The sequence below is a fragment of the Scardinius erythrophthalmus genome (assembly GCF_964197995.2).
Source record: "Scardinius erythrophthalmus genome assembly, chromosome: 9".
NCBI classification, from domain to species: Eukaryota; Metazoa; Chordata; class Actinopteri; order Cypriniformes; family Leuciscidae; genus Scardinius; species Scardinius erythrophthalmus.
Genome location: NC_138229.1, coordinates 18,773,118 through 18,798,429, shown reverse-complemented (window position 1 = coordinate 18,798,429; position 25,312 = coordinate 18,773,118). Strand labels below are relative to the sequence as shown.

The 25,312-nt window shown below is 36.0% G+C and overlaps 1 protein-coding gene across 1 annotated transcript; it reads left to right on the top strand.

Moving 5' to 3' along the window:
* The first annotated feature begins 12,977 nt into the window (after positions 1-12,977).
* On the top strand, positions 12,978-18,834 carry socs6b (suppressor of cytokine signaling 6b). The gene is made up of 2 exons (XM_081375519.1): positions 12,978-13,302; positions 16,152-18,834. Exon 2 carries the CDS (start codon positions 16,269-16,271, stop codon positions 17,859-17,861), a length of 1,593 nt encoding a protein of 530 aa, XP_081231645.1. The 5' UTR covers positions 12,978-13,302; positions 16,152-16,268; the 3' UTR covers positions 17,862-18,834.
* The last annotated feature ends 6,478 nt before the right edge of the window (positions 18,835-25,312 follow it).

Here is a 25,312-nt window from a genome sequence, read left to right as displayed (position 1 = left end):
TAAAGACATCTATAATGTTATAAAAGATGTGTGTTTCAAATATATGCTGTTCTTTTGAACTTTCTTTTCATCAAAGAATCCTGGAAAAAATTATTTATATATATATATATATATATATATATATATATATATATATATATATAAATATATATATATATAAGCAGCACAACTGTTTGATAATAAAAAGAAATGTTTCTTGAGCACCGAATCAACAAATTAGAATGATTTCTAAAGGATCATGTGACACTGAAGATCTGGAGTAATGGATGTTAATAATTCAGCTTTACCATAACATGAATATATTACATTTTAAAATACAGTAACAAAAAAAAAACAAAAAAAAACATTATTTTAAATTGCAATAATATTTTTTATTGTATTTTGGATCAAATAAATGCAGTTTTAGTGAACATAAGATACTTCTTTAAAAATCTTACTGACCCCAATAGTGTGTGTTATGAAAAATGATGTACAATCATTATGAGAATTAGACTTCAGTCATAAAAGTAACCTTAAAAAGCTGTTTTATTTTACATAGAGCAGGTCACCACATTGATGGTGTCCATGTTGAAATCATATGACCAGCAAAACACTATACTCTTTTCATCTCAGTAATCGTTATTGGAGACTTCTGATGGTAGAATAAAGTCATGATGACTGATCTATCTACAAAAGCATTTGTAACAGAAAACATAAAAAACAAGATCCGTAGTCAAGAATCTTTGTGAGGTCACAAATGTTAACTATAGCATACATCTTGCTTATATTTATCAGCTTTTGCAAAACAGTTTGCTATAGAAGTTACACATTGCAGTAGTTATCCATCTTTTGTCAACCCCCACTTTGAAGCAAGCTTTCTAAACAATAGTCACCAGCCTGTTGACAGTTACCTGGAGATGGAAGCTGTGTTGTGGAGGAACCAGAGCAGATCTGTATGATGGTATCCAGAGAGAAGAGGCATGCATCAGAGCTCTGTCAAAATTCACAGGCCAGTGTGGCAGAAGCTGGAGCTGGAACGGGATAAGGACATGTCTGTACTCAAGACACAGAGGATGGCACTCCAATCAGAGAACTGATTCTGCACACACAGTGCTGCAAATACAAAAACACAATGGGACTGTTCCTGGAGGTTTTTTTCTACATATTTTTTTCACATTGACAATCTAAGTCTCCCAAGTGTCAACCCCAGCAAACACATGCCTATATATCCTCAAGATATGTTGTGGACCTTTGAACGTGGGCAGTGAGTGTGAAGCAACACAGGTTTCACATGCTCATGTGTTCTTGGATTAGATCCAAGGTCTGAAAACAGTGTGATTTTATATTTTATATTTGCACCCAACAGACTATTGGCTGGATGCATATAAACTGTAATGAAAAATCTTTGTGGTTCATATTGCAGTCAAAATGAATAATGATCAGTATGCCACCAAACACTATGAGCATACCCTGTTTTTTCCTAATAATGTGGTTCACTGCCATGAATTTAAGAAATATGATTTATCTTAAGCATTTATTAGACTGAGAAAGACCCTTAACTAAATTATATTCATGATTACGGTCTAGATCAGAGGTTTTCAAAGGGGTCATGGGGCCACACGGAGGTGCTAGGGGGTCTACGGAAAATTTGAGAGAATCTTTGAGAGAAATTTGAGAGAACAAAATGTATTTTTAGGACCGCCAAATTCACCATGTTAACTTAAAATATGAAATACACATGTGTAATGCAGTACTTTCTTTATTTGTAACATCTGATAGTCATGTTAATTAAGTTAATTAATATCAAACCCTTAAATGCATGAATGTTTCGTCAATTATTATTACATATTCGGGTCTTTAGTGACCCAGATGTATATCTAACACGGAAGGATCTCTACCTTTCGCGATAATATAAAACTCTCCTGATATTAGAGTAACAATTACAGAAGAATCAAATAAAGCATATTTTGTTACCTTTTGGAGCTTGGAAGGGTTCAGTTTGAGCAGAATCCTCGTCAGAGCTTATTTCCCGAAACATTCAGCATCTGGCTCATATTTGTGATCTCGAACATATTCTCAAAACTATAATTTTCAACCTCTTCAAAATCAATATTTTGATCGCTGACTGCTTCTCCACCAGATCCATCACCTGACAGTAACACTAATATTTTCTTGTGTTCAGTACTTGTTCTGCAGTAATTGGCTGAGCCATTTCAAGTTTTGCTGATGATACTTCCTATTCTTTTGTTTTCTGCCTGCGGTAACTATGAGTGAAACGTCACTTCATCGTTGTGTATCAGACATTGCCACATTGTGGAATAAAGGTGATTGGCACTTATTCAGTCATCAAAGATTCAATTATTGTTGGCAGAAAAAATATACTTACATTGTTTTTTTTTGTTTTTTTTTTTAACAAAAATTAATGATTTTTCTTGTTATATTGTTTATAATTATTAATTGAGGAATACTAAGAAGGTTGATGTCTAACGTTAAAAAATGAATGAGGAGGAGGGTGGTGAATGACGTCCCGGGTCACTAAATACAATCACGAGATTATTCAAGATTATTTTATTCTATTGACAGACCTAGTTTTTAACATTATGAAATATATAGGCTTTTGTAAAAAGCACAAAAAAAAATTTTAGAGAAAAAAAGAGAATTTTTTAGCAATATTATTTAGTAATAATATAGTTTTAGAATTAACATGTTGTTTTTATATATCAAACAATATTTATAATATCAGTTAAATGTGTCTTTATACATATATTTTTTTTTTATAATTGCCTATATTTTAGGAGAGTGAGCATCTGCTGACAACCTACCGAACGGCTACCAAAACTGTTTATTGCACAACATGTAATTTCAATGGTTTCATGCTCTCAGCAGCTAATAAATCACAGCGGAAAACACATTGTGGGTTTCACAAACCACATTAATCCAAGCCTGGGTCAAATATTCTGTTACCTTATGTAATTGTGTTTATAGTTTTCAAAGATGAGGACATGTCACGCAGCCTACCCTTGCTGCCCATCATATAGCCTTTAGATTTGATGGGCATTTTCCTATGCATGATTATGTGCATAGCTGCATTTCATTATTCATATTTAGCGTTGGATTTTCCCTGCTACACACACAGTCCTTTCAGAACAAACCAGTGGTCCAGAGAGAGGTGACCACAGCATTGAATAGTGAGGATGTCTATTTGTGACCAATCCATTTTTGATATCCACAGCCTGCTCACTGTAAGCCAGTTTCTAGAAATGCCTCACACATTCATATGAATTCCTCAGAAGCCACTCTGTTGAGTGGACGTATGTGATGTGTATGCGGTCGACAATAAGTACCTTCACATAAGAGCTTGCAGAGGCCGTGTGCGAGCTCACCACCACAGAAGATTTTAATGAGTATTATTCTAACATACTTACAGCAGGAACTTGGTGATGAGGGTGCTTTTCTTTGCATTGCTGGTTTGTATAATAATAATGGAATATTTTTAACAGTGCTTATATACATAAATATCCAGCTCCTAACCCACAGAAGTGTCATATCTGGTTCCAGATGTTTTCATTCTATACATGTAAGTGTATTTCTGAAAATAAGACATTGCGCATGGGCTTGCATGGGACAGAATTACAGGAAAACTGTTGTAACTTGATCTGAGAAATCTTATGATTCCAAAATGTTGGTTGCAGATGTTGATGCCCTTTCTGATGGGTGGAAAGTGTGGGTCATTTTGATTACATATAGTTTCTATACACAAAGAGGGAATTATTCTGAAAATCTTTCAAACTGAGGCCACACCATTTGCTGATATGCTGAAATATTATTCACCTTAGAGGATTGTGTGTGTGTTTTTTCACCCACACTCATCTTATGCCAACCCTCCCGTTTCTCACTACCCTAAATCTTTTGCGTTTCCCCCTCCCGGTTGCGATATTGGCTGTGTTCTAAGATGTATTTGTCAAGATCCCACACACACTGAGTTTGTGCCAGTGTGGTGGTTGTGCAAGTTTTCCCTATGTTCACACAGCAGTAGTAAAGCAAAGAGCTTTCTGCCCACTCCCTGTACCCCCACTGTATGTCCTCGAAGAACCTGAGGAAAATTTTCCGCCATGGCTAAAATAGGCATGCTAACGTTTGGCACGAGCCCTTGGTGCCCTCCTGTCGCTGACCTGAGCACACAACCGAGCCTATATTTTGATCTTAATATTTATGAATATCATTAAATTGTATATTTTGCTTCATTAGGAGCACACACCATCTCTTGAAATCACGACAGAGGGTTCGTTTTTGTCAGCTTGTGTGAAGCCAACCGAAAGAGAGTGGTTTGTTTGGGTTGGATGCCTCAGTGGGTCATTTTGATGAGAATGTCCTGAATTAATTCAGACACTGATTATGTGTTGTTTTATTCATCAATATTCTTACATTTATCAGCAGTACAAACATTGATGATCTGCTGCTTTAAATGAATTAAATCTCAACTTTTTTTCTTGTGACTCTGACTTTACAATGTGACTTTAGCCTAAATCTCAGAATTACTTTATATCTCATAATTGTGACTTTATATCTAACAATTTGATGTTATATCTCACAATTCTGAATTTAAATCCAATAATTGCGACTTTATATCTCACAATTATGACTTTATATATAATAAATTGTGATTATATCACAATTATGAATGTATATCTCACAATTGTGACTTTATATCTCACAATTATGACTTTATCATAATTGTGACTTTATCTCACAATTGTGACTTTATATCCAACAACATGAGTATATATTACATATCTGTGACTTTATAACTCACAATGTAATGTTACATCTCACAATTCTGCATTTTGATAAACAATTATGACTTTATATCTCATTTAATTATGGCTTTATATATCACAATTGTGACTTTATCTCATATAATTATGGCTTTTTATCTCACAATTATGACTGTATATCTCATAAATTATGATGTATACATCACAATTATGAATTTATATCCACAATGTGACTTTCTTTCTCATTTTAAACTTATCACAGTAACCTTTTTTCTTTTACTCTGAGGCAGAATATTCTCAGACATCCACAATATCCTTTAGGAAACTATCCTAAAGTCAAACTGCTTATAACATTACTGGCAGGTTTCTCATGTATTGAATTAGTGAGGTCCTAAACCACTGGCAAAACATTACAGATTTTGTATGCAAGGGAGCATTTCAAACCACACTATCAATTATTCTACAGCAGAAGATTTACTGACCATTTCAGAAAACAAACTTTTTGCTGTGGATGTGTTGCTCTGTCTTCAAATATATAAGCCCTGTGACTGAATGCTGACTGTGCAATACTTACATAAGTGCACTGTGTAGTGTGTACACATGCGATGACATGATTTCATCCAAGTTGTGGTGTTTATATGGGTGCTGGGGTTTCTTTCGCCAAGGGTAAACAGCGAGAGGTGCTGCTTATAGAACTGGACTGCTTAATGATACGGTCAGGAAAGGTGCTAATCCTCACTCTCCACGTCATCACTGACCTTTTTTCTGTTTGGAGGAGGTATTTGATTTCACCTTTTTTTTTCTCACGTTCACACATAAACCATTGTGGACAGTGGGTGAGTGTAAAATAGTAGCTTTGTTTTGATCTGATGGAGGTGAAGCAGTCAAGGCATCAAAGCATGGCACACAACCAACAGGAACGCCAGTAAAAATCAGTTTTAGATACAAAATGATTGTATCTTCTGATCTGTTCCTCTTAGAGTTTAAGACAACATAGGCTAAGTGCATCATTCCAGTCCAGTCTTCATATTTAAATTGATGTAAATGCATGCTTTATGCATTCCCAGTTAATATAACCTGAAATTATTTATTTTGTATTAAGTTGAGTAGAGTAGGCTAATTAGGTCAGGATAGCTAGCCTACCTGAACAGAAATAATTCAATAAAATTTTGATTTATATGTAAAGTGCTTCTCACAAGTAATATACTAATATTTGTGTGTTTTATGTGTTTGGACTTAAGATTTGGACATGTTTGTGTCTTTCAGATCAGTTCTCCAGTGCTTGTTTCATGTAGCATAACGTGTTCACGCTACAATTGAAAACATATGACGAAATATATGTTATATACAAGCACAAACTACCTGTTCGCCTAATCTATTAATGTTTTTTATTTTATTTATTTATTTATTTCATAATGTGGCCACCAAAATTTTTGTAAAACTCCTGATGGTCTGTCAGCATTCCCCATAATGGACGTATTAGCATTGCCATTCAGTTGCTTCCCAACACTGCCCTCTATTGGACTCTTGGACTTCATTTCCTCCTGTTGTCATTGCAATTTTCATTTCAATTAGCCTAAAGCACAAAAATCCTATTGTTCTACAGATGTGATAATTCATTATCAAAAGGAAACCCACTGGGTGGTTTGGAACTATTCCATCTCAATCCCACAAGCAATATTTTATAAGCCGACCGTGACTGCACTACAGAAATGTTCAAACTTGCACATCATTTCATAAAATAAACCTTGCAACAGATATCTATTGCAGTGTGTTTCATATTATAAAGCCAAAGAGAACAGTCATAACCTGTTCTGCATTCACTCGTGTTTGTTCCACAAAGGAATGTAATGAAAGTGCTCAAATTGTCGGGTCTGCCTATACGCTTGACGAAACATTATGTTCTTTTTTTTTTTTTGACCTGTTTTCAACCTTTAAATTTAGTCTCATCAAAGTCTTGGATAACAAGGGAACCCTTTATAAGGGGACACTGGGGGCACAGTCAAAGCTGGTCTGTGGAAGAAGCCAAATTTCGTTTCGCTTCAGGGAAGTTTGGCACAGTATATACTGCTTTCTTCCTGATAATCAAAGAAAGAGCAAATGCAGCAGAACTGTGAGTGTAGACCACAGGGAACCAGTGGGGTTAAGCTAAGCAGAAAGAAAATAAACCCCATTTCAACAGACTGGACGCCTATGGCCTCATAGACCCACTGTGGCACCTCAGATGTGCAGCTGAGCTACTCGTTCAGTTCCACAATATATTAATTGTGGGTGCTGATGATATTTTTGCATACCTTTTGATGCAAATGCATTTCCTAAATTTTCCAACAAGAAAACATATTAAGTTTAAATTTCTCTGCTTTTCGTCATCTCTCAAGCATAGATGCAGTGTCTCTGTTCTTATTTGTGCTAATATGCTTAGTCCACTATATCATGTTAGGTAAATCCATTCTAGGCCAGCTATTGAAGATCAGAAAAATCTTGAGGTTTGCATACACAAACAGTCCATTAAATACAGCCAAAATAATCACATTTGACTGATTTTTGCATTTGTGGATGGCAATGCACCAGTGTGCTATTAAACCTAGGGGGTAAATGTCTGGCAGGAGTCCCTCGGTGGTTGTTGACATGATTTCCTGTCTGTAACCACCTGAACTAATGGCAGTTTCAGCATTTGTGACCCAAGCACATTTCCTCTGCATGTCTTATTTAAAAATGGCATGACCTGTAAAGATCTCAAACTTACGGTCACTCATTTAGTCATACTTTCATGGATTGTGAGTAGATGTTAAATGTGCAATTAATCGGTTTTTGACATGGATATGTACGTTGATGTTACCTTAATTTTATTATTTCTTAATGAATCTATTGTTTATTAATTATTAATAGATCTAAAAAAAAATCATTCAAGAAGCAGCATAAAAATATTCTTTAGAGACATAGCAATAGACAACTGTTCAGTGGCATATATTTCATTTGAACATTGCGTGGACACTGTGAAATGAGTGTTAAGCAATATTTACATTTTTAATATTCATGTACACACATATAGGCCTATCTATATAGTAATATTCACTATGATTATATATTTAATTTAATAATTTCATTTAATTTGATGTGATACAATCTTAGGCATTTAAGGGACTGATTTCATAGGCCTATGTTCTGTTTATTAATTTCAGAAACATTGCACTATCACTATTAAATTTTTACTAAGCAATCATCAAAAACACTGCAATGCTTCATGTAATGACAGGCTCCATATATATATATATATATATATATATATATATATATATATATATATATATATATATATATATATATATATATATGAAGAGTTCAGATGCAAAAGCCTCTAAGTGCCATCTGAAATTTTCTTCTATAGAAAGATAATTTTTATCAAGCTTGTATGTTTAAGTTCAATAATTTCACTTAAATGGCAATGCAAATGGCCTATTAATTGTCATTAAGTGAAATGACTTAACTTAAATATACAAGCTTTATAAAAATTATAATTCTAGATGAAAATTTCAGATGGCACTTAGAGGCTTTTGCATCTGAACTCTTCATATATATTTTTTTATGTTTATTTTTCAAAATAAATAATCATTTTTTCAAAAATTTCCCCGACCTGCCCCAATGTCGACCCCACATCGACATGTAAATCACGACAGAAAACCTGATTTCATTATTTAAAAATGAATTAAAGTTTGTTAAACAAGTTTGTCACTGTGACATACAGTAAAGTTACAGTATGTCTGAAATATACTGACTGTGTAATATTTATAGATGACTAACAACATTGTATTAGCCCACACAGTTCTGCACATTCTCGTTCAGTTTGCATTCGCACAAACGTAGCACATTCTTCGCATAAAACTGTGCAGTTTGCAAAAGCGCTTCGGTCTCACAGCAGTGCATAACAGCTACGCAGCTTAAATATTTAATTCCTCCACGGAGATGCTATCACACCTCTTGATGGCAGCATCCCCCTTTCCCTAGATATTTAAATATCACAGACAGGCCCCAGGGTAACAGTGCCAGTCAGGAGGAAACGGATACACAAGGGGGGCAAAACAACAAACAAACCCTGGAACCGGTACAGGAAGCTATATGAAAATGAAGCTTGTCCATTCCTGCCGATGTTAGTTACTTTCAACTGTAGCCTAAAGCGTTGTGTTGGTATGAATAAAATAAGCAGAAGTACATCTGAAGGAGGCGATTGAGATACCGGTGTCTAGTGCAGATAATGAGGGGTACCAGAGAAATCTTAATTTCAGCATTATTTTCACTAGCAGACAAAGTGGAAAATGAGAAATCAAGCAAAGCTAGCAGTGGAGAGACATATCAAACAGTGAGTTAGAGAATACATTTAATGCTTCGGCACATTTCAGGGACGTGTCTGGGTGAGAGATCAAAATGTGTTCTGTTTCTTACAGGCTAGATTCTGTTAAAATAACTGTTAAACCAACCAAGAGCACTTTGCATTTACAGTTTTGTTCTGCTTTGTTTGCTTGTAAAGCCTTATTGTCATTCATTTTGTATTTATTTTTAGCAGATGATGTTTAATCAAATGATAATGACAATGACAAGTGCAGCACACCAACAACTCTCAGTCCTATTATTTGAAATGTGCTTCAGCTCTTACAATGGAAAAACACTTGACCAAACAGGCTATTTGGTTACCAAAATATCATCTAAAGTAGCCAGTTTATTGTTTTAAACAATACAAATTCTGTGGAATTATACAGGAAAATCATATTTGTTTTGCAGTAGGCCTATATTTTCAGCAGCACTGTTTTTTTTTATGATTCATCATTGTCATTTTCCGCAAGCAATCCACAACTATTTCTGTCTCCAAAAGATGTAAAGTCAAGTGACATTGATTTATTTAGCACATTACAATACATATGGTTTCAAAGCATAAAAAAATAAACTGTATTAAATGTTGCAAAGTTCTTCAATTATGAAACAAATGCAATTTCAGCTGTAAAGCGGCTATAAAAAGACAATAGTGTCATTATTCAGCTCAGCTCAATTTAGTTGATTCAATGTAGTTCAAATACAGTGTCGGTGTTGCAAAGTTCATTTTATAGTGAACTTAATTCAAATATAAAGCAGCTCCCAAGAAGATAATAGTGTCATTATTCAGCTCAAGTTCAGTAAAGGAATCTAATATTTTAGCACCTCTCAAACTGGAGTCAAAGCTCTTTTCCTCCGATGTTAATGTCCTGTGCTAACGTGTGCCGCTTGAGCTGTAAAGGAGACTCGGCTCAGCTCTCTCCGTTGAAGAACGAAATGAAGCCTTATGTCGACAATCAGCCCTGATTTGCGATCCTTCATTCACATCACTCCATCACACAAGGAAGACTTCTGCAGTGAATGAGAACAGCCTGTTGGGTGAGTCATCACGTACCCTCACACTGGGCTCCATCGCCCCCAATCAAACTCATTGTCCTGCTGCTCACCAGCCCTCTGCGTGCACCTGCTAAAGGATGGCCCGTCATGACTGCTTAATATGACCTTCGACCCTCGCGAGCATGTCAATCACTCTTGCTCATGTTTTCCATCTGGCCTCGCCGCCAATCGAGGCATGAAAACATGTCAGATGACATTGAGTCTGAGGCAGTTAATGCTATCACGGGAAAGTAATTCGAGCTGTCGTGGCGGTATTTGTCACGTCACTGTTCAAAACTACCGGAGATTATTCGTTTGGCGTACAGACAATGTAACATAGCTTTAATTCTGAATGGCCAAACAGTGTTTGTTTACAGATTACATCACTTCATTCAATTAGTGAAAACTAAGCTTTATTGAGTGGATGATCAAAATACAGTTTTTGACATTTCTATTCAAACAAAAACAATTTTTGGGAAAGACTTTGGGAAAATTTGCAATATCCTGTCAAATGACATCATCCGTAATTCTGTGCCAACAAGGCAGGGATTTATTGCATAAATAATAATACTAAATAAAATGTTTTAAAACAATGTTCTAAGTAGAAGTCAATTTCTCTAAAATGCATCACAGTAAGAGCAGAACCCATTGCGATGTCTGTGAGAGAGGTGTTTGTTTAACTCTTATCACTGAAGGTAATTATCCCTCTGCAGAGTATCTGTCTCCTTGTTGTAGCTTTCAGTACACCTGACCACAACAGCCCACAGCTCTGTCAGTTAAACGGGGCGGAAAAAACAACACAGAGAAGGAGTATGACATCAATTAGCCTGGCCTTGGCATGCATAGGCGCCCTCTAAATATTACTGACACTAATTAGACCACACTTTAATCATCTAAAAGTCTGATGTGCAAAAGCACTGCAAAATGTTTTTTTTTTTTTTTTTTTTTTTTCTGTGAGCAGCAGTTAAAAAGACTGGTTTGCTTTTCCTGGGTTTCTTAAAAGAAGTGCTAGTAGCCAGTAACCCTGAGAATATCTATATTTTGTTGTTTAAAATTGTACAATAAACAAATAACAGCTCTCCAATTATGATCACAATAATGACACAAAATATGTCTTAAGTCTTTTTTGTTAAATATGAAAAACACATACATTCAATAATTAAAGAAATAATTAAATTCAGAATCAAAGCTATATTCAGAATCAATCAATATTCATATAGGACTACATAACCTTGTAAAATATGTTGGTAGTATTAAATAAAATTTTTGAATTCTTAGTTTTTTATAGTTGCAGTTGCAGTGATTATTATAAATGATTCATCCATGTAGGCTACATCATCATTTTAAAAAAAAATCATATGCCCTCGTAATCTTTAATCAAACATGTTAACCTTCTTTCCCCTTTAAAACGGCATCTGTTCTCTTCATGACACAGTCTATGTCTCAGCGGAGGGTGGGACTAAATAGCCTATCCTCCATAACAGCAAACTGGCATTCAGATCTACATCCATTTAGTAAGAAACGTCCAACTTCCTATGATTTGAACAATTCCCAAAGAACTAAATCTTATCACACCCTACATTTTTCTCATGCAGAAGCAGTTTCACTATAGCCTAGGCTACGTCACAATAGGGGGGAAAGACAATCACAATTTCTGGTTCATGCCAACTTTAAACAGCTGAAAAATAATTGAATCCCTGTAATGATGAAAGCATTTACCAGTTGCCTTCTTCCAAAATCAAGACTAAACATTGTAGGGGACTAAAGGGCTATTTTTCACACTTTATAGCCTACACCAATGTAAAATTTGGAATGTGTTTATTTTTGTTTATATCTATGAACAGTCTTGAAATCTCAAGAAGAGAAAAAAAATATTACCACCATTATCCATCCATCCATCCATCCATCCATGTTCCTTATTCCCGCTCATTTGCAGGGTCCGCTTCACACGCACATTTAATACAACCACTGAGAGTTTTGGGACACATTCACACTCACACACAATTTGGCATTATTGTTATCAACCAAGAAACAAGATACTGTTCATTTAAAAGGGCTATATGTAAGAATGTTCATGTATTAGGCCTACTCGCATTTTTTATTGACAATGTGTGAACAGCTTATAAATAAACTTAAAAAAATAAGACTTCCCCCGACTTCCTATAGGTTGTCTTAACTTGTCTATGAAAGTCTGTTGACTGATTTTTATGTGAAGGATTCAGGACATTTTTGATGGGAATTCAAAAGGATGTGATGTTTACATGCGCTCCCGAGAGACTCTTCCATTCAATGATAGGCCTACATGAACTGAATGCTTATGCAATGTAAAGAAGTTAAGCTAAAAACTGAACATTATTTGCATCGCAGTTTAGGGAGTGAGTGTTCCATACACTACACACATGGAACGATAATATTACGGGATTCACCCCCGAATTAAAATGCAGTAGTCAGTCACTCCTGAAACATTCAAGTGTGTAGCCTACTGTGTTGGCCTATTATACTCTTAAGAGTAACGTGGAAACTAAAGGTTTTTATTTAATTGCCTTTTCATTGAGGTTCAAGCAGTAAAACAATTATTCACCAAAAAAAGCAAAACGTAACGTTACAAAAATATGATTATGTTCGCCAAAATAAACTGGAAATACAACAAATAAACGTGACCACGTATAAACGTGACAACTGACATGGCATTTATATATAATAAATTAAATAATAGTATTTAAATAATATTTATGTGGTTTCTTGTGCTCACCAAGTAGACTAGTTTTCCGACGAGCATCAAAGATCTCCTCCCCTCTTTCACATTCACTCCCATGATGCAACAGCAAACAAAGAGGGCAGAGGAAAGAGACATTACATGGAGAAACGGCAGCTAGCTAGAGAAAAGTTTCAAACGCCGAAAATAGGCACAATTCAAAAAGTCCACAGCGTAAGGTGTCACTTTATCGCAAAACGCGGTCATAAACTGCCCATTATTAATCGTCTCTGTGAAAATTGAGTTCGTTTTTGCGCTGTTTTTGTAAGTGCAGGTAACGTTATCAGCTAACGTTATTCGTGAAGTAATAATGTCTCTTAATGTGATTTCATAACTCTCCGGACACTGATATGACCACTCCTGTTAGTTGACAGTGTATTCAAGGAACATCAGGTAATGTATAGTTAATATATGTGTGTAAATATTGATGGCTAGTGTTGTAGCATTAGATAGAAGTAATGTTTATTATACAGGGCCTGTACAGGTTAGCCTGAGTGCTAACTGCTCTTAAAGCGTTAGCTCGCTCATATTTATGAATTCAAGAAGTGTTTTATTTTGAACTTTGAATTGTATAACTTGTTAGCAGGGTGACAAATTCATATTATAGATCTATTATCAGCTTTGTGCACTTTACATACTAGATTTAATCCCTGTCAGACAGACATCAATCAGACTACTTAACCTACTGTAAAATAATGCCAGTATTTTGTGAACGTCAGCCTTCCTTGATAACAAGACATTTGCCTAGATTAAAAACGCTGTTTTGTGTGCAATATGGTTTCAGTTATATTGAGTTAATCTGGTGAATCTCGACTGAATCTGTGCTCATCTATTGAAAAAAATAGCCCTCAAAGTCAGCATGAATTAAAAACCCTTGTAACCCTGTTTACTTTATTGGTTCATGTTGCTGATCTTAGTGTGTGTGTGTGTGTGTGTGTGTGTGTGTGTGTGTGTGTTAATTTGTGCATGTTACTTCCATGTTATCTCTTTGGGTAGATGATTTGAAATACTTTCATGAAGTTGACATGTCCTTCTGTGCTGTACTCCATCTAAATCTGTTGTGCAGTATTTAGATCCCATTCATAATTATGTTTGCAACTTCTATTAGAAAGAGACTGGTTATTGTGTTGAACAATTTTTTCATTTATTTTTGCTGGTAACTCTACTTTATTACTGACTCTACCAATTTAGACTACGAGTACCAGCCAACAACAACATTCTTAAGGGTAATTTCACGTCAAATCAATCAAAGTTTAGAAACTTTTTTTCTGACGAAAGACAAACATAAATGTTGATGAAAGCCAAAATATTAAATGTCACAGATGTATATTGACTGAGTAATCCACTATTTTATAGAGGCCTAGAGGGGGGTCAAAATGACAATTTTCACCAGAGATTTGGAGCCAAATTACAGGGGGTAAAATTACTTTAGAAAGATGGCAGCATCATTATTTTATTTTTACACAGAGATTGCTAGGTCTTTTAGTTAAATATGTTGACTTTAGCAAGCTTTGTTGCATTTAGCCTATATGGCAACAGTTAAAAGTTAAAAAATGGGAAAAAGCACTTGTGTTTTTTGCCCCAAGTTTGCATTACTGTGTAACTCAAGAAGTATTAAAGATATCTTAATATCCTTTTTGATTTTAGTTTTTAACAAACATTTATTTTGGTATCTTCATTTTAAAAGCCTTATATGGTTAAATCCCAGAGATATGGAGATCTTAATGCAGCAACATGAGTAAATTGTGCACATTTTCAGTCGTCAAAAGCCAAATGTAGGTCACTTTGCATATAGCTGATACTTTTTTCTTTTAAAAAGGAATATCTGAACAACAGATAATGTTGAAACTAGAAATGTATCTCGTTCTCTTTCTATCAACATAATTGCATAGAATATACCTGTCTGAGTGTCATAAACACGTTTTTTCCCCCCAAAGTTTGTGTGCCTGTCACTCAAAAAGGATTAAAAATATCTCTCTATGATTTTAGATGCTGGTTATTAAAAAACTTTTCTTCTGAAATCTTCCAATCCCATAGATAAGGGGATTTCAATGCGGCTTAATGTTCAATTTTTATTTTTTTTTCCATTTTCATTGGTCGAAAACCAAATGTGGTTCACTTTGCATACTGCTGTAATACTTTTTGCATTTAATGGGGAATGTTGTAAATAATAAATAATGTTGAAACTAGAAATGTATCTTGTTTCCCTCTATCAAAACAATTGCATAAAACACACCTCTCTGAGTGCTCAGGTGAAAATTGTCATTTTGTCCCCCCTCTACAAAATACAATATTTTATGTATTTCTTTCGCCAGAATTTTAGCCCGGGACCTCTGGTTTAGTTGACACGGAACGACCTATAAGTTAAAGTAATATATTTGATCTATTGTTTAGATGATTACTCAACTAGCCTATTTAAATAAGTCATTTATTTTGAAGTGAGAATACACTATCGTTCAGAAGTTTGTTGCTTGTAAGAATTTGTAATGTCTCTTATTCTCACCAAGGCTGCATTTATTTGACCAAACTACAGTAAAAACAGTAACATTGTGAAATATTTAAAATATAATTTATTCATATGATGGCAAAGCTGAATTTTCAGCAACCATTATCCCTCAGTCCTCAGTGTTACGTCACATGATCCTTCAGAAATCTTTCTAATATGCTGATTTGTTGCTCAAGAAACATAAATTTTATTTTGATTATTATTAGTGTTGAAAACAGTTAAATGCTGCTTAATATTTTTGTAGCAACTTTTGTAAAAAAAATTGTAACGATACATTTTTTTTTACTGTCACTATATTAATCAGTTGAATGCATAGCCTACTTGCTGAAAAAAGTATTAGGTAAAAAAAAGTACTTACTCCAAACTTTTAAACAGTAGTGTATGTAACTTAACAATTGGACATGACCCAAAACAAAGACAAAAATGTGACCATTTAGACCAATCATTGATTGTAGTCTAATATTCATTTAGTTATTACTTATTAGTTTATTAGACACTTGACAGAATTGTTGTGCTTTTTTGCCACTGTGTAGGACCTCTCAAGATGAGCTAGTCTAGGCAAAAAGGTGTATAAACTGGTGAAAACCTTATTCAATTGTATTGATTTTATAGTCTCATTGCGAAAGTAACATTAGTTGCGACCATCTTTTTATCCTAAATATAATGAATGTTTATGTAAGATTTCTCTGTGTTTTACTCTATATTAATGTCTTTTTCAATCCTCTCTGTTTTGTAGGTATGGCAGTTGTGGGCCTTATTTGATCAGCTATGTGTAAGTGTTCACAGTCATCTCCCTCATCCCAAGAACATCACGTGTAATCCCCCTCCAAATCATTAAGGGGGATCTTTCAGAATGAAGAAGATCAGTCTGAAAACAATAAGAAAGTCATTGAACATTAAAGGCAAAGAAGAGAACGAATATGCCGTATCGCAGCCGGACCTGGCAGCCAGTTTCTCTGCTGAAGACTCTCTTTTTGGAGGATGCTACAGCAAAGATTTCGTCAGCAGCGACCTGGATAACGAGGACGAAAAAAGATCCAAAGTCCGATCTAAGAGCGAGGGTCTCATGGGCACTTTGAAAAGAAGACTATCGGCGAAACAGAAACCAAAGGTCAAGAGTGGTTCTCCATCTGTATGCTCTATAGATGATGATACCTTCTCCTCCTCTTCGGCACCCATTACTCTAAGTGACATAAAATCCCAGCGTTCCTCCCGCTCCACATCCGTCCATAGTCATCATTACAGTCCCACCCCGTGGCCTCTCAGACCAGTGAACTCCGAGGAGATGTGTGTCAAAATGGACGTTAAGGCATTAATGAACTCCTCAGATCCAAGTCCTTCTTTCAACGGTGTGCGCCAAGACATCCTAAACCTCCAGAGAGAGTTTGAAGAATCTAGCAATTCGTTGAAAATCACCAGACGTGTGCCAGACCACCATTCTGGTGCTCAGAATGCTGATTTGCACCTTGAAATGGATGAACATGTGCCTGTTGTCATTGGTATTGCAGCTCAGGATTATATTCAGTACACAATGCCTTTAGATGATGTACTCTATCCTGACGACGAAGGTTCGCACTCCTTTTGCTTAGATGGCCCCACACCCATGGACGTTGTTCCACAGTCAGAAGGATCTCTTCATGTAGACGAGGAGCCTATTGTCCAGGACCTCCTGTCACCAGACATCTTCATGGAGTCATCATCGGTGAACCAGCTCTTTTTAAACACTGCAAATGTCTTACTGCAGGGCTCCAGACTCGAAGCCCCTCTTTCCTCCATGCTACCTCCATTGCCCGAAAGTTATCTCCAGAGAAGCTTCTCTCGGTTTGGTGGTACTCACGCTCAGGTTGCAGAGAGAGTGATGCAACATCTCAACTTTGACCCCAACTCTGCTCCAGGGGTGCAGCGGGTCTATGATGCTGTGCAGAACAGCGGACCCATGGTGGTTACTAGTATCACAGCTGAACTGAAGAAGCTAGCCAAGCAGGGTTGGTATTGGGGTCCCATCACCAGATGGGAGGCAGAAGAAAAGCTGACAAATCTTCCAGACGGTTCTTTTTTAGTCCGCGACAGCTCCGACGATCGATATCTCCTAAGCTTGAGCTTTCGCTCACAGGGTAAGACGCTCCACACTCGGATTGAGCACTCGAACGGCAGTTTCAGCTTCTATGAGCAGCCTGACATTGAAGGCCACGTATCAATTGTGGATCTCATTGATAATTCGGTCAAGGATTCGGAGAACGGCGCGTTCTGCTACTCCAGATCCCGCTTACCGGGTTCCGCCACCTACCCTGTTAGACTGACCAATCCTGTTTCAAGGTTTATGCAAGTGCGTTCAATGCAGTACTTGTGCCGTTTTGTTATTCGCCAGTACACGCGGATAGATCTGATCCAGAAATTGCCTTTACCGAACAAAATGAAAGATTACCTGCAGGAAAAGCACTACTGAACGCAGTAAATCCGGACTTGCTACTTGCACTTTTTGGATAACACACCGAAGCAGGTTTCGCAAACATTTCAAGAGTTTTGTTACCATTCAATTACACGTTTTGTTGAAAGAAAAGATGTTTGTCGGTCTGGTAGAGTAGATAATTCAGTGGTTTGTGAAGAAACGCAGTGCCAGAATGTTGTTAGAGTGTTTGGATCTCAGTGTCGGAGCATTTTTTGCATGTTCTCTTAGTACTGTAGCATGTGATTTTGTTACAGTCAAAGACAGTCCAGTAATTTTCTGCATATCCCACACTATGAAATATCAGCACATAACTCCCAAGCTCCAGCTTATTATTGTAGGGCATTTAGAGATTCTTGGCAACAATGCACAGAGGTATAGATGCCTTAATAATGGCCGCATGTTTGTGAATGCATAGACTACATTCCTCCTCGCCCCTTTTTTGAACACATAACTTTTGTTGTACTAGCCATTGTTGTGTCATGACCTTATTCAAAGGGAAAATGTACTATACAATATGCCAAATGATGTCCTCTCACCCTACATATGATCTTACCCTTCTGTGGAGTTACTCTAATAAGCTATATTAGCTGCTCATATTTGTCAGATCATATTGTCAAACCTTTTTTTTTTTTTTTTTTTTTTTAGCACATGTGATGCTAAGGTTGGGTGCCTCGCTGAAATTCGTCTTTGCTGTAGCTAATTGATTTTGGACTGTATGATTTGTTCTTTATAACAGTCATCTTTTAACAGGCATGCAGTTATGTTATAAACGCATCTGGTCTTTTCCCCCTTGCATTGTTTAAGTGTTCATTAGAATAACTTATCATTGTTTTAAAACAGAAGGGTTTCCTCTTATGGACTATGTCAATGGTACAGTTTAAAATCATCTCTTTTTGGGAACATAATTTGCTTACTGATATGTTGTAACTTGAACTTGTTCTCCAGTTCAAAATAAAAGTTTTATATGGTTAATATCTGTCAATTCCTTCTAATGTAAAACTGCTTGGCTTGCATATAATCCATATCTTTAGAAATTCAGCGATCAACGTTCGACTTCTTTGATGCGCTAGAACAGAATTAAACGTGGTGGGTTTAGATTGATGGTCAGTTGTGCTCCATTGAGATGCTGCAGTGCTGTTATTTTACTGTTTTAGTTTGTGAATTAATGGTCTTTTGTAAAAGTGGGCAGCGTGTGGGCTTTAATATTGGTTGCCAAAGAGGCTTTGCACTGTTTTCTCCATCCAGCGCATATGCACATTTTTAATAATTTCTTACCCTTTTCTTTCTTAATTTATATTAATATTATTACTTTTACCCAGCAATTTGAGCCAGGATAATTAAACTGTGTATGTTTTTGTTTTGTTGACCTCACAAGACCAACAACTCCTTTACAACAGCTTTTGACATTTTTTTTTAGTCAAATGTTTTGTTTTAGTAGTTGGCCAAACCATCTCATGTTCATTTTTTTGTTATGGCTTATTTGGTTGCCCTATAGAGCTGGTAAGTCCCACCCATCCATAAAACCCCACTGGACCTCTAGATTGAAAAATCGTCAATGCAAGTGAATGTGAGAAAAAATTATTTTCTGGTCCCGTTTGAATTTTGCCATGAATGTGAACATATGTTGTCTGTGAATTTTTAATATAATTTTTCTTGTGAAGAATGCTACAATTTAGCGGGTAGAAGTTTGATACGGTTAGACTTTGTGTGAGAGCACTTTGTGGACTACAACTCTTCGCTGCTTTCGACGCGTTTCTGAAGAAAGAACAGCCCATTTGGTTTGAATGGTGACATTTGGGTACAAAACACACAGGCATCTCGATCTGTTTCCATAGATTATGGCAGCATTAGCACCGTGATTTGACAAGTGGAGGGAAAATGTGTTATGGGGTGACGTCACATAGGCGACATGTAGTCTTTCTCGTAAATGTCTTTTCCACAACTGCTAGCCAAAGAATCGTACAATATACTGTCAAACTCGTAACATGAAAAATTATATTAAAAATTCACAGACAACATAGTTCACATTCATGGCACAATTCAAACGGGACCAGAAAATAATTATTTTCTCACATTCACTTGCATTGACGATTTTTCAATCTAGAGGTCCAGCGGGGTTTTACGGATGGGCGGGACTTACCAGCTCTATATAGGCGAAATCAGCCATCACCCCAACCTCTCCACCCAAAATATGTATAAAGATGCAACAACATTGCATTGACATGCTTTTATTAAAAAATGCACCAAATAAAATAATTTTGTAAATACATATGTACAGCTCAACTCTAATAACTTTTAAATAATAAAATATAGAGAATTGACTCAAATCCGCTTGCTTCCATTTAGTGGGATTACACTTCACCTGAATTTAAAATGTAGCACTTCTGGTCTTCATTGATGCAAAGTCATCAATGACTTCATAATATGATAGCAGTATGTATGATTCTAGGTGTTGCACAAGGAACCGTATTGAAAATGTGTTTTTAATGAGTGGGGCAGTAATGACAAATGTCGAGAGCGGATTTCCTCATCTCGCACAAAACTGGACACTCAGTTCTCAAATATTAGACTAATCAGTCTAATTCCAGATTGACCACTGAAATAGTGTGCCTTTAAATTGTAAAGATATTAATAGGATCCATCTTTGTAAGCCTGCAATAATAAATCCTAAAATTCGGCATTATTAACTTACTTTTTACGCCATCAGTTGGCAATGCACTCAAGCTCTGAGGATCTCCTCGTGGCTCATTTTCAGTCAGACTTGTGAACTGTTGACTCAATCTGACCAGATCTCTGTATTTTAATCAAAGTTATTAGGTGTGTTTGACTTAAAGCGGTGATGCGCAGACCGTTCGGTGTATGACATCAAAGTACCACGTGAGCGATTCGAAAGCATATGAGCTTCTGCTCTCTAATCGCTCTTGCGGTATTTGATGTCGAGAACAGATGCAAACGGTCCATTTCATGTATGAATCGTTCAGTGCGTTTCACTGAATCAGCTCGTTCATGAATCAGACACCTCTATTGGTCTCAGAGTGGTTGACGATTTCTTCCATTCAAAGAAACAAGCAAGTATGACACGTTTTTTATAAAATGTAGTGGAGTAAAAAGTATGATATTATGCTTTGGAATGTAGTGAAGTAAAAGCTAAAGTACAGATAGGCCTACTTGAAAAAAGTAACTTAAGTAGGCCTACGGTAATGAAGTAAAATATGTCCACCATTCATTTAATGAAGGCCAACATCTGCCCTGGTGGAGGTGATTGTTGCTCAGGGGGGTGTGATATTTACATGCCCTGGACTTGAGAAAGCATAAGATCCTTAGTTAGTTGCCCTGTAATATCTTCTGAACAAGAAAGACATGAATCATTCAACACTATCTTAACCAGCATCCTTGCATATTGCTTTAACCCAACCAACTGTAATCCATTGCCAGTAAGGATTCACTTAGAAAGCAGCAGAAGTATTTTGATCTCATTTCATCATGTTGGCTATTATGTTGTCAATGCATGATTTGTCAATCCCCTACATCACTGTGACCCTATAGTAATCCATTCTGTTAAGGCTCTGGAGGACGCTTTATTACAGGTGGTGAAGGATTTCTGGCTCTGTTTAATACTCCCTCCCTTCTGTTTTAATTGGTTTCTTTGGAATTTCACATCAGACTCCTCTGAGAGCTTTCTTCACTCCACTTACCGGTGCAAATGCCTTCTATGTTTTAATCAAAATTACCACTTTGGATATGTTTGTCTATTGAGTCCGAGGTAACTCGGGTGGTTTGACAGAAAATACACTACATATACTTGTCAATCACATAATCTGAGCATCAAAGCGCTGTATTTAAATATATAAAATTGAGAGACAACACAAAATTCTCATATTTAATCATTTAGTCATATTGGGTTTGCTATACTCCAAATAGATGAATTTAATGCATTGCTACTATTTCATTGTTGCTGTACACTTCATCCTCTTTTATTAATAACTTCGGTCTGACAATCAGTACAGCTTCTGGATGTTTTTGTAGTACTCAACCACTCGCATTTCAACCTTTGACTGTTGTGCATGAAAAGCCCAGCAGACATGCATCCAACAACGCTTATAACATCCACCATATACTCCTTTAAACTCACAATTCTTGTGCATTCGTCCTTGAATTTCAAATATAATTCTCAGTTTACTCTCTACCTGCTGTAAATAATATACATGTATCCCGTTATTGACAATATCATCAGTTCCACAGTCTGTTTTGTTTGTTTAATTTAATGGCAATGGCACATGATAAGACAATGCTTCTTCGGTTCACTACCGATTCGCTCAGTATTAGGGTATATTTGTTAACTTCAAATGTTACATTAGAGATTAAACACTAAATTAGGTTTTATCCTGTCTTCTCTGGAAAACTCATGTGAGTTTGACTGGCAAGGCCAAGTTTTTTTTTTTTTTTTTTAACTATATGAGTACATTTGAATATTTCACAGAGGAGCAAAATGTCACAGATGAAACAATCCAATCACATTTCCATAGCCCGAGGTGGCGTTTCTCTCCTGGCTTAATGATGTGGAAACATTATCTGAGGTGGACCGACACCTACGAATGTTGTTTCACACTAGACCACCTGTTATGTATTCATTTGACCCTATGCAGTATACCTTCAGCCTCAGCCTTTGTAGAAAAACATCTAAAGTCCATTCATGATTTTGTATTTGCTTTAAATATAGTTTTTTAGATACACAGAAGAACTGCTCTTTAAAATTTGCTTCTTGAATTATATATGAACATCATATCTGCATTATTTTAATGCACTACACCTCAACATCTCAGATTCAGTCTCTTTAAGTGCATAAAGAGCAAAAATTGAGTCTGTAGAAAATCACAAAGGCATTTGCAGCCTTACAGTGGATCTCTACTAAAGACCTGCGGAGTTGAGCTTTTTGTCACATTGACGCTGTCTTTATCTGTGAGCCATGCCATCTGTCAGAAACCCCAGAAGACCTCTTTCTGAGCACACCATGTGTCTCCACATAAAAGGGTGGCTTAAACAAACAGTACTGCGCGGCACCATACCTCACTCGCTTGAAGATTCATTATTCTATGAGATTACCCTAAGGGCATTTCCAGATGTGGCTTTATATAACCCAGAATTCACCTGTTGTTCTCAGTCGTATACATCTTAGTGTAGCCGATATGACACTTTAAATCATTAACATCGAATTAAGTTTAGCTTAAAGGGATACTCCACTTTAAAATGAAAATTCTGTCATCATATACTCACCCTCATGTTGTTTCAAACCTGTATGAATTTCTTTCTTCTGGTGAACAGAAAGGAATATATTTAGAAGAATGTCAGTAACCAGACCGTTTCTGGTACCATTGACTTCCGTAGTATATTTTTTTCCTACTATGGAAGTCAATGGTACCAGAAACGGTCTGGTTACTGACATTCTTCTAAATATATTCCTTTCTGTTCACCAGAAGAAAGAAATTCATACAGGTTTGAAGCAACATGAGGGTGAGTATATGATGACAGAATTTCCATTTTAAAGTGGAGTATTCCTTTAAGCTAAAATGTGAGAAGATCAGATGGGCTGCAAAGTTTTAGATGTGGTTTTCCAGCTGTGTTTTTGTTTCAGGTGAGCTGTTTTACTAGCATATTAATGGGATAGCAATCGTGTCCCATGAGGATTCTTGCTCAGTTGATAGCATCTACAACACTCTGTTTTGCTTGTTGCTAATTTTCTCCAAATTTACAGGAGGGGAACATTAAATGATCATGATCACATAATAAACTATGTCTTATCTGATTAAACAGATGCTGATTACAGGAAAATTCTCACTATAATAAACCTTTCGCAGATGGAGATTCACTTTTCACAATTGTGCATCAGCTAAGTAATATATATATATATATATATATATATATATATATAGAATTTATTTAGGTTCATAAAAATGGACTGATCTTTCAATAACTGATATTTTTATTACTTGAGGTGGATGTTTGTTGTCTCCTTTTCGTTTTTTTTGTTGAGAAACCAGATTAAAAACCATTCCCACTATACATCATGGAAAATCTATAGCAACAAACTTAAAATTTCAAACTCCTGAAAGCCCTCATTTTCATTCTTTTGATTTCTTTCTCTTTTTTAAATACATGCCTGCTTATTTAACAGCTAGAGTTGCTTGGTTTAAATATTTCATAATCTGCAACTGCAACCCTTCTCTGAATTATTAGCGGAGCAGGTTGCTTGTGATTTTGATGAAATAAGAATGTGCACCATCCATAATGCACTACACATTAAACAAAGTCTTTTATTGCTGGTGCAGCAGGTAGCCTCTTTGGGATCAACTTGGATGCAATCTCTCAATAAATAAAATATAAATGTGTAATTTCTCAGGAAACAAAATACTTAAATCTCAATCATGTGGAAATATCAATCTAAAAGTGCTAATAAATAAAGGCAGTGGTGTGTGATTAAAAAAAGAGGTCTGAAATGATCAATCATGACAAAGTTGTGAAAGCATCCTTTTTTTAAACGATATTAATTTGGCGCTGCCACTTTTGCAGGTGTTTGAGATTCACACTTCTCGGCAATAATAAATGTGTGGTTTCATTAATTTAATGTATCACCCAGGAGATCCTTCTTTAAGTCTGGCCTAAATTATGCCAGAATTAAAGAGGTTATCGTAATTCAAAAGATTTATTAAAACACTATTAATATTAAGCTGCAATTTTGTTTTTATCTAACACAGTAATATAGCATTACAAAACAACTTAGCTGTTTAAAACAATCCGGTGATGGTGACTTAACAATATTGTCAATAGTTTCTTTGTTTTAGAGTAACAATAATTGAAAGCATTTATTAGTTAATAAATATCCTTGGTCATTGTTATATTAACTAATGTTAAAATATACAACCTGTAAAATGTTTAGTATATGAAGAAATGAACATTAAAGTCACCATGAAAAAATCTAATCAAAATAGATCATTCTTATTTTTTTTATGGAATATTAAAGTGTTAAATTAATTAAATTAAATTATTTATCTGTCCACATCATTATTTAAAAAACATTCATGTACCCTCGTAATCTTATCACTGAAGTGAGCTCCCCAGCAGACTTTTACCCAAGAGTCAAAGCGGCGTTGCATCATGTAAGTGCAGACTCGTTGGAAGACTTCGAGTGTTGAGGGTGCCATTTGGGACAGGGCCTTAAGGCTGCCTTCCAAGGATCCTTCAAATTGAGACGGCCCTCAGCGGTGCTTGATGACGTGGCAGAAGAGATTAGGCCCTGTCCCAAATGGCACCCTCAACACTCGAAGTCTTCCAACGAGTCTAAACTTGTGCGGTGTTCTTACAAGTCGACGTTTTCGTGACTTAATGCTGCTTTGACTGCGGAGCTTGCTTCAGTGCGGGCTCGACAAAAGTGGGCATTGAGGGTGCATATC